At 39.0% G+C, this 14484-nt stretch overlaps 5 protein-coding genes across 5 annotated transcripts; 4 read left to right on the plus strand and 1 right to left on the minus strand.

Moving 5' to 3' along the window:
* The first annotated feature begins 679 nt into the window (after positions 1–679).
* On the plus strand, positions 680–1294 carry LOC149968938 (uncharacterized). Its single transcript, XM_090169539.1, has one exon. It carries the CDS (start codon positions 680–682, stop codon positions 1292–1294), a length of 615 nt encoding a protein of 204 aa, XP_090025665.1.
* A 39-nt stretch (positions 1295–1333) lies between these two features.
* LOC149968939 (uncharacterized) lies at positions 1334–1981 on the plus strand. The gene has a single exon (XM_090169543.1). The coding sequence runs from the start codon at positions 1334–1336 to the stop codon at positions 1979–1981; it is 648 nt and encodes a 215-aa protein (XP_090025669.1).
* Positions 1982–6984: 5003 nt separating this feature from the next.
* Positions 6985–7804, plus strand: LOC149968940 (uncharacterized). Its single transcript, XM_090173997.1, has 2 exons — positions 6985–7284; positions 7360–7804. Exons 1-2 carry the CDS (start codon positions 7012–7014, stop codon positions 7801–7803), a joined length of 717 nt encoding a protein of 238 aa, XP_090030123.1. The 5' UTR covers positions 6985–7011; the 3' UTR covers position 7804.
* A 435-nt stretch (positions 7805–8239) lies between these two features.
* LOC149968941 (uncharacterized) lies at positions 8240–12295 on the plus strand. Its single transcript, XM_090169545.1, has 7 exons — positions 8240–9499; positions 9555–9696; positions 9758–9985; positions 10047–10134; positions 10195–10604; positions 10667–11176; positions 11273–12295. Exons 1-7 carry the CDS (start codon positions 8240–8242, stop codon positions 12271–12273), a joined length of 3639 nt encoding a protein of 1212 aa, XP_090025671.1. The 3' UTR covers positions 12274–12295.
* Positions 12296–12905: 610 nt separating this feature from the next.
* LOC149968942 (uncharacterized protein F54H12.2-like) lies at positions 12906–14228 on the minus strand. Its single transcript, XM_090169556.1, has one exon. It carries the CDS (start codon positions 14226–14228, stop codon positions 12906–12908), a length of 1323 nt encoding a protein of 440 aa, XP_090025682.1.
* Between the last annotated feature and the right edge of the window lie 256 nt (positions 14229–14484).

Genomic DNA, 14484 nt, shown 5'->3' on the forward strand with positions numbered 1-14484 from the left:
GTAATTAAATTTAATTTAGGATTAATTAAATTTTGCTTTTAATGAATTTCCCATAAAAAGTATAATTTGTACAAAAAACCATAAATCAAATAAAACAATAAAAAGGTCTGCATTTGTTTGAAATAATATTCTAAATTTATGGAACGGTGACCTCGGAATTAAGTTCCCAAGGACAACAAAACCATGTTCATTTCCTTAGATTTTAGATTGGCGGTCTTCTTTCTGAGAAATAGCACGTAAATCTTACTAAAATTGAACCGATTTTCCCGTGTAAATTAACGTGGTGATTTTTGCATAAGAGTTTGAGTGTTTAGTAAGTAACTTGCGATATCTTGGTTACCTACAACACAGTGAATAAGAATTTTTTTTAAAAACAAACTGTAAATTTCATCATAAATGTTTGAGAGATATATACTGACGTGGCGTTATCTATGTCTAATAGTTTTTTTTTATGTTTAAGAAATATGGTAAAATGTATTTTAAGACTTTGTATATAAATGTAATAGGTCTTATGAACGATATCATTAAACTGGTTATACCAAACCGAATCAGTCTGTTCATTTAGTATTACGATACAACAATGGCGACGGGGATGGGATTTAATCGCACAGTTCTATAATTAAAGGGAAGTCGGTTTCGTTACTCTAATTGCCAAGAAGCTACAACGTGCAAACCCACGATGCCTTTAGTCGGACGTTTTGAACAGTTTGATGAGAGCACGGAGACATGGACTGTATACTACGAGCGTATGGGATACTACTTCATTGCAAACGATATTACTGACGACGAAAAAATGAAAGCTACCTTCATTTCATTACTGGGTCCAAGCACGTATGCATTGTTACGGAATTTAATTAGCCCTGAGACTCCTGCTACTAGGACACTGGCGCAACTACAGGACGCACTCAAGGATCATTTCTGCCCACCGCCATCTGCTATAATCGAGCGTCATAACTTCAATAAACGAGATCGTAAACCTGGAGAATCTGTCTCTACCTACTTGGCACAATTAAAACAACTGGCCGAACACTGCAATTTTGGAGCAAATTTGAATGATGCTTTACGAGATCGCTTGGTTAGCGGAATTCAAGACGAATCCACTCAAACCAGATTACTCACCGAACCAGCGACGTTAACTCTGCAACAGGCCGTTGCTATCGCTACAAGGATGGAGTCGACTACGAAAAATATGCACGAGATGAATTTCAAACCAAGTTCTTCGACTACTGAACACAATGTCCATAAGATGGTTGACTGGAGACGAACAAAGGGCCGACAACCACCAGATTCATGACCTTCAAGTAATCAGTACAAAGAACAATATAAAAAAGGGATGTCGTGCTACAGGTGTGGACAACCGGATTACAAAGCTAATGCATGCAAACCTAAAGGCACAGTCTGCTCATATTGCAAGAAGCTGGGTCATCTTGCAAGAGTTTGTCTCTCTGCGAACAGAAATAGACAAAATACAGCAATGACGGATAGACAAAGTCGCACATTGCACAATAAATTACATGAAATCCAGAGCGCTGAAACGGAGGTTATGGTGGATACCGCTGCAGAGAGGAAACGAGAAAAACCAAAACTCGAAGATGAGTATTTTATTTTCTATGTACCGACTTTAGGACCATCACCTGAACCGTATATGCAGTCATTGACTCTTAACGGAGTGACTCTCGAAATGGAAATAGATTCCGGAGCAGCTTTCACGTTGGTTTCAAAAGAGACGTTCATGGACACTTTCAAGGACGTTACAGTACCCAAGTTGCACCCATCCAAAGTTCTTCTTCGTACCTATCGAGGTCAAAAAGTACCGGTAATAGGTTTCGCAAACGTACAAGTCAACTGCAACAGTATCACGAAGACCTTGCCTTTACTAGTCGTTTCTCATAAAGGCACCAGCTTAATTGGCCGAAACTGGATACGCGGCTGGCTGAGAATTTTTAGTGTCAAACAATGTTCGCTTAGATATAAGATGTAATTATCAAGAAAATTAGACTAGATGGCGGTCATGGCTCTAAAGCAGGGCTACAAGGGGGGATGACTATAGCCTTTCATCATAGCGAGGTTGACGTCATCAAAATACCCATAATTAACATTAAATCACTATGAAATGTCATACTTATGGATTTTTTGCTTGGCCTATGTTATGACTAAGATTAAATTCAAGTACGGCCCCGTAGCGTAGCCATCAAATTTCTGGGAGGGGGTGAAAATTAAGTAGAGTCAAAGCAACGCCGTGCACAGCAAATATCCCGCTGACTCAATACTATATCCTTTTTATCTAGAGCCTTTTCTCGACTTTGGTTCCGTCTATTTCTAGGGATGGATTTCCTGCCGATAAAGATTTTGCACTGATCAGAACCACTGATTCAAAAATAGGTTTTAATATCATCCAAAATTGAAAATGTTTACTCTAGAAAAGTTAATCTTTTCTAAATTTGGGACACTTAACAGGTGAAATTTCACCTAATCGTTAAGCATTCGTCTATAGGGAGCTAACAGTTCTTCGTAAAATTCACCAATGCTTTTCCTATTGAATAAAAAATTCTACGCAACCTGGTGGTCACAGCCAAAGCTACGGAGTGTAAGTTCTCTAATTAATTTTGTCTGCATAAAGCCTGGTTTTCACTTGGCGGTTTTTGGGCGAAAAAGCCCGGCGTCGACGGAAAATGGGCGAAAATTTCCGTCGACGCCGGGCGGAAATTCCGTCGGTTTTCGGTTTTGTGTGGCGATTTTCATTTCTATTTTTTTCGCTCAGTTGGGCGATTTCGCTCTTTTTCAACCAATCAAAAACCATTTTCGAAAGGTGACTGTGACGTCAGGGGGATGGTTAATTTCCTGCTTCTTGCATCCGGAACTCGGCCACGTGCTTTTCTGTGAATTTTGGAACGTGTTTTTTTTTATACCCTTGTTGCCTTCTTTTCCAGTATGTTTCTTTCACACAAACCGATCTTTCATAACTCATATTTCTTTGAACACGATAGATCATGTAAAATAACATTAAATTTAAAATGCTTACATGAGCTTTAATCAATAGTTCACTATTATGATCAGATAAATCATCCATTTTTAGGCCTAGGCTTAAATCTCCACTATCAGACGAAAACCGACGAACTCGCTGCCAGAAAGAAATCGCTTTATTTCCGCCCTAAAAAAACGCCAAGTGAAAATGCTTAAACGCCGACAGTGAGCGAAACGACGAAAACCATATCGCCGACGTCAAACTTTCTGTCGGTGATTTTCCGCCAAGTGAAAACCAGGCTTAAAGCTTGGTTTTCACTTGGCGGTTTCTGGGCGAAAAAGCCCGGCGTCGACGAAAAATGGGCGAAAATTTCCGTCGACGCCAGGCGGAAATTCCGTCGGTTTTCGGTTTTGTGTGGCGATTTTCATTTCTATTTTTTTCGCTCAGTTGGACGATTTCGCTCTTTTTCAACCAATCAAAAGCCATTTTCGAAAGGTGACTGTGACGTCAGGGGGGATGGTTAATTTCCTGCTTCTTGCATCCGGAACTCAGCCACGTGCTTTTCTGTGAATTTTGGAACGTGTTTTTTTTTCTTGATACCCTTGTTGCCTTCTTTTCCAGTATGTTTCTTTGAACACGATGGATCATGTAAAATAACAATAAATTTAAAATGCTTACATGAGCTTTAATCAATAGTTCACTATTATGATCAGACAAATCATCCATTTTTAGGCCTAGGCTTAAATCTCCACTATCAGACGAAAACCGACGAACTCGCTGCCAGAAAAAAAAATCGCTTTATTTCCGCCCTAACAAAACTCCAAGTGAAAATTCTAAAACGCCGACAGTGAGCGAAACGCCGAAAACCATATCGCCGACGTCGAACTTTCTGTCGGTGATTTTCCGCCAAGTGAAAACCAGGCCTAACAGAAAATAATAATTCCTTGAAAAGTTGAGCGTAAACTTTCCTTAGCTTTTCCTTTTTGTAATTAAATACAAAATAATTAGTGAAGTTTATTTGTGGTCGAAATTCGAGATTAAATAATAGTGCTTTTAAAAGCGCTAGCGCTAAATTGGAAGCCTTACACGTTTCCCTTCAAAGCGTCTAGTGGTTCCTCCAAATTCCAAGGTTCAATTTTTCAAACCAAACAAGTTAGCAAGCCAAAATATACCTCTCTTAATAAGATTTTCTAGTTTTAATTCAAGCGTTACATCTATACAAGATTCTGTGGTAGAGGGCCCACCTTTTGGAAAAAGCTTTTCCCTAATTCCAAGAAACTGCAAATGCAGTGGTTACACTTTGCCCCATAAATGCATACGCGTTCGCGGTTCCGACCCACAGACCCACAGACAGACACGGTGATTGTAAAACCCCTCCTGGGGGACATAGTCCCCTCGGAGAGGTTAAGGCTGCGAACGAAGTTGTTCAAAATGAAAAATATGTCGATTAAAGTCTAACAAGAAAAATCATACAAGTCACGAACCTACGCCCTTTAGACCGCCACATTCAAATCATTATCTTCGTCTTAAAACAAATAGCCGATTTAGACTGAAATTAAAATTTTAATAAATGTACTGAACGTTGAAAAATCATATATTTTATTAAAAGGTTATTATAGGAAACCACTTGGTTTAAAATTAGACGGAGGACCGGAAATCAACCCCTCTTCTCTTCGCGAAACTTTAAGCCTAATTTACCGGCGAGGTGGCTGTTTTTAACAAACAAGTTCTTTATCTGGCGTGTGTCCATTCCGAAAAAAGTACACCGATTCGGAAGATATAAATCAAATAGCCTTAGTAGTCGCGATTTAATCTATCATGCCCGAAGTTTCTTAAAAGTCAAAAACTACATATTACCTGCGTTAATTGGAGTAGACGAAATTCGAGTTCCCAATAACCACCGTAGTACGGATAGCAAGATGTATCGAAATGGATGGTTCGTAAATTCGAGTTCGGTAGGGTATGCAATTATTTTCGAATAGGTAGGGCAGGCTAGCAGACACTTTGCATCTACAGAGATAATAGGCTAGCAAACACTAAAGCTGGCTGCATATATAAAGCCCGAAAGCGAATTGGGAGCGCGTACGCTAGCGTAGTTTCAAAAACAAGTTCGCGTGTGCGAAACTAAGATTTTTTTTGCGTCTCGTCGCTCGCTTTGCGTCTCATCAAAAGTGACATAACTACCAAAAGTGCGACAATCCCTGTACTTTCGTATGCTATAGGTTTAATGAATGCTCGACTCGAAATCAACCACATAAAAGCCTATTTATTTTATTTTGAGAAGACGTGGCGTGTCGTCACTCTATATATGGTAAAGAAGAGAACGAAGATCGCCCATTGGCCGAAGGTTAAGCACAGATCTTGGTATATAGAGATATGAAACTCTCTGTATCCGCAGCAAACCAAATTTTTTTAAAATTAGCTCCGATCTCAGCGCCGCCTGTACGCGAGGGGGTAATGGTTTTCGGAAATTCGGTTATTTTTATTTCCTTTGTTTACATTTTGTTTTTAGGGCTAAAACAAACGAAGAAGAAAAGTAGGTAGAAAATGAAACATTAGCTATATGCTTAAAATAACGGGGAGCGAATTCAAGTGGAGGCTAAAAGAGGCGACGAGAAGTAATATAAAGTGAAAGAACGGTAGACCTTGAAAAACGGATCCTCGGTTACGGAGTTTCTCCCTTTGCCGGAAAGGGATCCTATATGAGTTATTTAACGTGGTTTCCAATATCCGTCGTCCGTCGAATATAATCGCTTTTAGGAATAAGTCTAAACACGTACTCCATCGAAATATTTGAAATTTAAAAACATACAATATTAAAATAACGGGGAGTAATTCGTATTTAATCCACACTGACTTACACGAAGGTCGTTTGGTCGTATTTAGGTACTATATAAAGGGACGTCGTTGTTACTCCGAATTTATTCAGAATTTTGTCCGCTTGAGTACCACATCTTGGAACATTAACAATGTAAGTTTCTATAACTTTTAAAGGTATTGTTTTTAAGACTTGTTTTTCAAAGAGCGTTTTTTTTTTAAAGGTCGTCGGAAAAAACATGTATCTTGGAAGTGAACTTTCTCAGAGCGAATGGACAGTACGTTCTCAAAGAATTGGCCTATATCATTGCAGAGACTGGGGAAAATAATGTGTATTCTTTCCGAGCACCATTCTCCTACCATGAACTATGTTTACGAGACCGACGACAGTGTGCGTGGATTTCACGAAACATCTGTGGAATGGAATGGAATGAAGGGGAATACGTAAAAGCGGATTTGGATATAATTATTCCTGACATTTTGTCAAAAGCGAGGCGCTTCTACACAAAAGGGTTGGAAAAAGCGTCTTTCCTTTCAGAACTTTTCGGTTCGAAGATAGTGAATATAGAAGATATCGGATGCCCTAATTTTACTAGACTATCAGATATATGTCCACTACAATGTAAATACCATGTTTATAATGTAAACTGTGCTTTATTTAAGGCCTTTAAAATCAAATCATGGAAAAATGCGATAGTTTGTTTTGAATAATAAAAATCTTGAGTTCTAATAAAAACAAATGTCGTTAATCATAATATAAGGAAGGAGCCTTTTAACGCATCCGCGGTTTCTAATTTCGGTTGCATTAAGAGCGACTCGTCGCTGCGCCGTACTAGTTGAGGAAACCTCGCATGTTGCCAGAAAGGAGAGTTGTTAGTCTTGAGGGTTCTATTACAAATTGTTTAATAGAAAAAATAAAACCAATTCAACACCTAAGTATGTTTAAAATTCTCGCATGTCGCCAGATAGGAGAATGGTTAGTCTCGAGGATTCTATTACAAATTGTTTAATAGAAAAAATAAAACAAATTCAATACCTAAGTATGTTTAAAATTCCGAGACCCGTTGAGTAACGTGTCACTTTGAGACAATCGTCAAAAATAAATACACCGACATTTTGTTCAAAGGTAAATAAATTAACTAGGGTAACGCGTTATGCCCTTTGGTACCATTGTTTTTATTTCGAAGAGTATAAAAACTCGTGTCGAGATAAGAAGAATTATATTCACAATGTCGATTCGAAGTGAAATGCCTCTTGACCGAAAAGTAGCCGTCGCAGTTCTTCGCTACACCGTGGCTTTGGGACCTATTCCCGGAAGGCCCGAACTGCCCGATCTTTCATTTCGCATGTTCGTGGTAACTCTAAGGAAGCATCACAAAGGGTTCTGGGTTAATTTCCACCCGGACGAAACGAGATGTACCGTTGACGTACATCTAGCGTATCACCCGAATATAGGGAATATTCGGAATGCACTTGGACCCTGCCTGATGCAGTTAATAACAGTAAGTAATGTCCATGGTTTCCATTCTTAGTTTTTACATATCAGACCCTGTATTAATGAAATTAGTCTTAAATAGATAGAGAAGCGGGATCTTTCTATCTCCCACGAGGAGGACCTCATGGCTTCAATGCTTCTGTCTTCCCTCAATAACACACCGACCGTCTCAACCTTCGCTTCCACATCGTCATCGGCATCTCTCGCATCCTCATCGGCATCGTACATAGAAGCTTCAGCATCAGTCGCTCCTATTTTAGCGTCCTCAACTTCCACACCTTCATTGGAATCTCTTTTGTCTTTACCTTCTACTTCGAGGGCTCATCCGTTGGCGCTCTCCACCACTTCATCATCTTCTTCAAGACCGTCATCTTCCAAACCCGAAAAGCGTAAAAAAAAGACCTCGTCTACAGTGACAGGTCAGCAGAAGAAACCGAAAAAAGTGGTTTTCCCTAATGATTTAGACGACCTAATAGATTTAGAACAAATAGTGAAAGACGCGATGGAGGGAAGCTATGACATGTAAATAAAATTGTATAACCAGGATGATTTAAAATAAAAATATATAAATTCCTTATATTTATTTCATATCAATAATAAACATACTAAATTACCGTAAGCTTACTCTTCACTCAAATAATTCTCAAAATATAAAGTTAATACTCCAGAAAATTGAAATGAGATTTCTTACATTTCTATAGATTGAATTCCATTTTCGAAATGAAATGGAGGGAATGATACTAGAAAGGAGAGATTAATTTGATGGTACGGGGATCTATTCACATACTTTTGGATCATATTTTCTTCTACCTAAACACCCAGATATTCCATAAAGGTTTTGGGTATCAAAGTACACCCTAGAGAAAACCGATATATAGTCTAACCCTGATTCGCTCCTCTCTTCATTTGAGTAGAGCAGTTAGTATGGGAGTTCTCTCCGTATTCAATTAAGAGGCGAAAAAATGTTCCAATGTCCCATTTGCTCGAATAAGTTCACGAGGAGAAATAATTTAAATCGACATATCAGGGAACAACATTCGAAAAGAAAACATGTTTGCCCGGAGTGTAAAAATAGTTTCGCGCGTAGATCGGGGTTAATTCGGCATTCTCGGATTCACACGAATGAATCTTCAAGTTCCGAAGTGAGCTCACCCCAAGCGGGCACATCCCAGCAAGAAGAAAATTCGCCGTCGCCTCAAGAAGAAGAACCGATGGATGACGGGAAACCTGACTTTGAAGGGGACGTCGAAGAACTCGGAGCTCTTGAAGACGCCTTGGTCAGTTCACGTTATATGCCACGTATTACGCACACGGACCCCGAGATTTTAATTAATTCAATCAAACCTGCTTTAATTAAATATTTGGAAAACCATTTGAGTAAGAAGCGGGGGATTAAATGGAACATGTTTATTCGCGTGAGATATGAACATGAATTACCGGATGGACAGACGGTTGAAGCCTTACCATACTTCCGAAGTAGAACCCAAGCTATACTAACATCTGACGTTATCCCGGGTCAAATCGACGCGGGATTGAAGGAGATTTCGAGGGCCATGGAAGAATTTCAAGACGCGGGAAGTGGTTGGACGATTGATCACATCTTGTTTTTCCAATTAGATATTATTTCATATCAGCCACTTGTCGCAGGATGTTACATTGAAATACCTCCGAAATTAAGTAAGAGAGGAGTCTTAAATATCAAATCCGAAGATGACAAATGCTTCTTATGGTGTCTGCTCGTAAAATTATACCCGGCAAGTGCTCACCCGGAAAGAAAGGGACAATACGAGGAATACGAGAATGAATTAGACTTGTGCGACATCGATTTCCCTTTTCAATTAAATATTAACAAACTAAAGAAAATTGAAGTGAAAAATGACATTTCAATAAATATTTTCGGGTATGACGAGGAGGTGTTCCCTTTATATATCAGTGACCATAAGGCCCCGGAGAATCGTCAGATTGACTTACTTTTTCTAAAATCTGGAGATTTTGATCATTTCTGCTTAATAACGGACTTAAGCCGCTTAGTTAGTCATTTCACGAAGCACAATGGAAAGGTGCATGTATGCAGATATTGTCTACATCGTTTTTCGGGTATGCACTCCGAAACAAACCATAGGAAACACGTAGAAAATTGTAACGTACATGGTCCGCAGTTGACTAAGATGCCCTTCAAGAAGCCGATATTAAAATTCGAGAAAATAGAATGGCAGCAAAAGGTAAGGAATTCAATCAAATGTTATTAGCTCCTGTTCTCAAATTTATTACTTTTAGGTTCCATACGTGATTTACGCCGATTTTGAATCAATAATAGATAAAATACATACATGTCTCCCGGATTCAAAATTGTCATCCACAACGAAACTTAGCGAACATGTTGCGTGCGGTTTTTCTTACGTGGTTGTAGGACCGGACGGTGAGAAATATTTGAAAAACAAATTTCAACAATTACTAAAGTTTTTCTTTTTTTTTAACAGGAAAGCCGAATGCACCAGTTACATATCGCGGGATGGATTCCATCGACGTATTTCTGGAAAGTCTATTAATGGAACGACAGAAAATCACGGATTTACTAAAGGAAATAGTTCCTATGGATCTAACTCCCGCCCAAGAGGAAGCATGCCGAACTGCGACTACTTGTTATGTTTGCGAAGGAGTTATCACACCGGAAGACCCGGGAGTTAGAGATCACTGCCATTTTTCCGGTATAAAAAGTTTGTAAATAATTAAAAATATTTTAAAATAAATCATCTTTTTTTAATTTAGGTCGTTTTCGAGGGGTGGCTCATAATTCCTGTAACTTGAAATTACGTGTCGGGAAATTCACGCCAGTCTTTCTGCACAATTTAAGCAGGTAATTCCTTAATTCTTTTAAAATTTTAGAATAGTGTTAACTTTGTAATATTTATTGCAGGTATGACGCTCACCTGATTATGCAGCGCATTGGTCTGTTTAAAGACGAAGACATTACCTGCATCCCCTCAAATACGGAAAACTACATTTCCTTTTCATTCGGGGGACTCCGGTTTCTGGATTCCTACCGATTTCTTCCGGAGAGTCTCTCAACCTTAATCTCTAATTTGGCTAGTGGTGGTCCGGTCAAATTTCCAATCCTAAACTCTTTTTATCCCCCGTACCAAGTCCCATTTTTACTGAAAAAATTGACGTATCCGTATGACTACATGGACGACGTAAAAAGATTTGAAGAAACGGTTCTCCCCTCAAAAGAGGCCTTCCATAATTCACTTATAGGAGAAGACATCTCAGACGAGGATTACGAAACCGTTCGTCAAGTTTGGAACGTTTTCAATATTCGAAATTTAGGTACGATATACTGCTTAAGTATACGGTGAAAGAAATTAATTGTTTATTTTCTAACTTCGTAGGAGAACTTCACGATCTTTATGTACAGGCTGATACCTTACAACTGGCGGACGTTTTTGAGAGTTTTCGCGCAATGTGCGTAGAATACTACAACCTAGATTGTTGCCACGCCTACACCATACCCGGTTTCGCTTGGGAAAGCGCCCTTCGAATGACAAAAGTTAGATTAGAACTTTTGCTTGACCCTGATATGCATTTATTCATCGAGCGTGGAATCAGAGGCGGTGTGTCAATGATAAGCCATCGAAACGCTGAGGCAAATAACCCGTACCTCCCGGAAACCTATAATCAAGACAAACCGTCTAATTACATCATGTACTATGATTGTAACAATTTATACGGTTTTGCCATGATTGATTACCTCCCGACCGGCCAATTCGCGTGGGTTCCAGTATCAGATCTTCTGGTGTACACTGAAAAACACGTTCTAACTCTACCCGACGATTCTCCTTACGGGTTCATTTTGGAAGTAGATCTACACTATTCGGAAGAACTACACCAGGATCATAATTGTAATCCGCTGGCCCCCGAATCTCGCGTCGTAACCACTGACTTATTTTCTTCCTATTATAAACTAATGCTAAAACAACTGAATCTCCCGGCCAAAGACACGCTCCCCAAACTTGTACCTAACCTCCTCGATAAGGAACGATACGTATTGCACTACAGAAACCTTAAATATTACGTTTCCAAGGGTATGAAACTAACCAAAGTTCATAAAATACTCTCTTTCAACCAATCTCAGTGGCTACGACCTTGCATCGAATTCAACACCGAGAAAAGAAAACAAGCCCAAAATAACTTTGAAAAAAATTTCTTTAAATTACTAAATAATTCAACCTTTGGAAAGACTATGGAGAATCTGCGAAACCGCATTGATTTCCATCTTGTACAAACACCCGAGAAGGCAATCAAAAAGGCAAGCAGCCCGGCGTTTGAAAAATTTACAATCTTTCACCAAGAACTTGTCGGTATTCAGCTCAAGAAAAAGTCTCTAACCTTGAACAAGCCGATCTATACGGGGTTCACGGTATTAGATCTATCCAAACTGATCATGTATCAATTTCATTATGATTATATTAAGAAGACCTACGGGGATCAAGCTCGATTACTTTTTACCGACACGGACTCCCTCACATATGACATCAAGACCCAAGACGTCTACGCGGACTTGAAAAGGGATTCCCACTTATTCGACTTTTCGGACTATCCTCAGTCGCATTTCCTTCACTCCGAAGTAAATAAAAAAGTCATGGGAAAAATGAAAGACGAACTTTCAGGGGTTCCTATACAGTCTTTCGTGGGATTGCGTCCGAAATTATACAGTATATTGTTCCAACATGGAGAAAAGAAAGTAGCGAAAGGAGTGTGCAGACAAGTCGTGAAAAAAGAAATACGCCACGCGCATTACCGAAACTGTTTATTCCAAACCCGTGTTTTTACACATTCCATGAAACGGATTGTAAGTGATAAACACCAACTGTTTACAGTCACTCAAAACAAACTCTCGTTAAGTCCTTGCGACAATAAACGATACATTTTGGGAGACGGAATAAGAACTCTATCGTATGGTCACCATTGGATAGATTTGCTAAAACGTAAGACCTAAGTGAAATATATGTTTCGAGTGTAACGTGTAAAAAAATCCATTTTCTAAATTGTTTTTAGTTTTTGTAAAGTGTTGATAAATAAAAAAACTTATTATCATTGAAAATTTATTGAATATTTTGAATACATGAATTCCTTAACCATTTTATCATTAACAGATTTATTTTTAGAAAATCTAGACACAATATCAAATAGTCTTATTCCTCTACACCGATTAAGAGAAAAATAAACGCAGAACCCCCCGCACGTGGTACTCCCAGTTTCCTGTAGCTGCATAGAATTAAACGTCACTGTCGCACTGTTTCTTTCGACAAAATTATTAAAAGGGAAAAAATCCGGACTGTTGCCGAAACTGTCGAAAAATTCTACAAAAACAAAAACAATTAATACTTCGCTCCATCTGTTTTCAGTACTCGAATTTCAGGGAAATACCTGTAACCTTTTCGTTAGAGAAATATAACACCACCCAATGTTCGCCTTCGTCCTGTGACGTATCAGTGTTTACGATGTAGAGAGACGGAAAATATATCACGTGTTTTGGTAGTTGATCAGCTGCAAACACGCCACGGAAAAGGTCTTTCGTGAATTTATCCATTTCCATAATTTTAGTTAGTTGTATCGTATCCATTGTTTTTAGTCAAATAAGACGGTTCTGTTGTTATCAATTTCGATAAGGCTTTGAAATTCGGCGTATACGATGACTGCGATGGTTTCGGGTAAAGCTTTCGCAAACTTTATTTCAAGTCTCAAATTTCCGTTTTTAACCAGGTGAAAATGGGAAGCGTTGTTCATAAGATCAGCTGTTAGATCATAGGCGAAAAGACAGTTTCCACCAACAAAGGCTTCGCGACATAATTGGTTACCCTCGTCTATACCCCATTGATTGGTCTGAAGAAATAAATTAGCGTACGCTTGTATATAACTATGCCCCGCAAAATTCGGAGTAAGCGGTTTATGGGGGACGGAATTTCCGTCTACAAAAAGACCAATATGATTTAAATCAAAATGTTGAAAATTATACGGGGATGATTTTAATTCGCCCAAAAACGCCGTTTGTTTAACCATTCCAATAACGACTCTTTTTGGAATTTGACCAGTAAATAAATGATCTAGAACTACGCTTTGGTTTCCACCCGGAATGGAGAATGATGTACACTCGGTACGCGTGATGGGGTACTTAGCTCTCGCCATTTGCAACACTTTAGCATGTGACAGAGGGATTTCGGGAATAAGTTTAACTTTTCTGAGATAAAGGGAGGCCATTTTTATGTTGAGTTTACATTTCATGTCAGAATGTAAACAAAATTCAACGTTTGGTTTTCCAAAGACAAATTTTAAATCCACTAAATTAAGAAGATAGCGGGGTTGCTGACAAATGTCCAAATGTAGACCTCCAATCATATCAATCGTTCCTTTTTGCGCGAAATGCCTTCTTTTGACGAAACCTTTATTGTTCGCGAAATCGTTGAATTTTCCGTGCGTATCGTGATAAAATAAAGAACTGGTCAGAAAACTCGTTTTAGCCGAGTCTCCAAATGTTAATGTTGTTTGAAAATACGACTTATATGGGTAATTCTGAACGCTTGGCGTAACGCATTTTTCATTTAAAAATAAATGAACTTCGGGGAAAAGACTTTGTAAAAACAAATTTACAGGTGCTATATTATCAGCGGCAGTAGTTACGGTACCATCAGCCGCGATTACTGCGGCTCTCGGGAATTCGCCATCTTCTCTCGTGACATCAACTTGTACGTGTAAAAGAGTTTGCGACAAATCTATATACGTCTCTGAATTCCCACTAACGCAGAAAGTTAGCGCTGAATTGTTGGAAATACTGGAAATGGGATTGTATTCGACCCATTCACCTCCTATGATCCCCGTCTGCGTTAACGGAACTTGAAAAAGGTCCAATTCAGAGTTCACACATCCATTCGAATGCGGGTGTAATAGAGCCATTACGAAAATATATCGGAGTAACTAGGACACGTTGTTTTCCTTTTCTTGACTTTGACTCGAGTGACTTTTCGTGGTTTTGCACGTCTCTTTTTAAGCCCCGACCCTGTCATTTTCTTAATGGTTTCCGCGGTTGATAATAAAGTTTCCCGACCCGCGCTCTTTGATCGGGATGCCAGAGCTGTTTTAATAGGTATTCCACTGGCAACGTCAGTCACTACTTTCGCTCCGGTATCTAAAAATTTTCTTCCGAGATATT

Source organism: Leiobunum rupestre, chromosome 1, assembly GCF_980474605.1.
Source record: "Leiobunum rupestre chromosome 1, qqLeiRupe1.1.hap1, whole genome shotgun sequence".
Taxonomy (NCBI): Eukaryota; Metazoa; Arthropoda; class Arachnida; order Opiliones; family Sclerosomatidae; genus Leiobunum; species Leiobunum rupestre.

What these genes read in the sequence shown, in the direction of transcription:
- LOC149968940 (XM_090173997.1), top strand. Translation starts at nt 7,012, where the DNA reads ATGTCGATTCGAAGTGAAATGCCTCTTGACCGAAAAGTAGCCGTCGCA. An exon ending in GCCTGATGCAGTTAATAACA is followed by an intron (nt 7,285 to 7,359) that starts GTAAGTAATGTC and finishes AGTCTTAAATAG; the next exon opens with ATAGAGAAGCGGGATCTTTC.
- LOC149968938 (XM_090169539.1), top strand. Translation starts at nt 680, where the DNA reads ATGCCTTTAGTCGGACGTTTTGAACAGTTTGATGAGAGCACGGAGACA.
- LOC149968941 (XM_090169545.1), top strand. Translation starts at nt 8,240, where the DNA reads ATGTTCCAATGTCCCATTTGCTCGAATAAGTTCACGAGGAGAAATAAT. An exon ending in AGATCACTGCCATTTTTCCG is followed by an intron (nt 9,986 to 10,046) that starts GTATAAAAAGTT and finishes TTTTTAATTTAG; the next exon opens with GTCGTTTTCGAGGGGTGGCT. An exon ending in TTTCAATATTCGAAATTTAG is followed by an intron (nt 10,605 to 10,666) that starts GTACGATATACT and finishes CTAACTTCGTAG; the next exon opens with GAGAACTTCACGATCTTTAT.
- LOC149968942 (XM_090169556.1), bottom strand. Translation starts at nt 14,228, where the DNA reads ATGGCTCTATTACACCCGCATTCGAATGGATGTGTGAACTCTGAATTG.
- LOC149968939 (XM_090169543.1), top strand. Translation starts at nt 1,334, where the DNA reads ATGTCGTGCTACAGGTGTGGACAACCGGATTACAAAGCTAATGCATGC.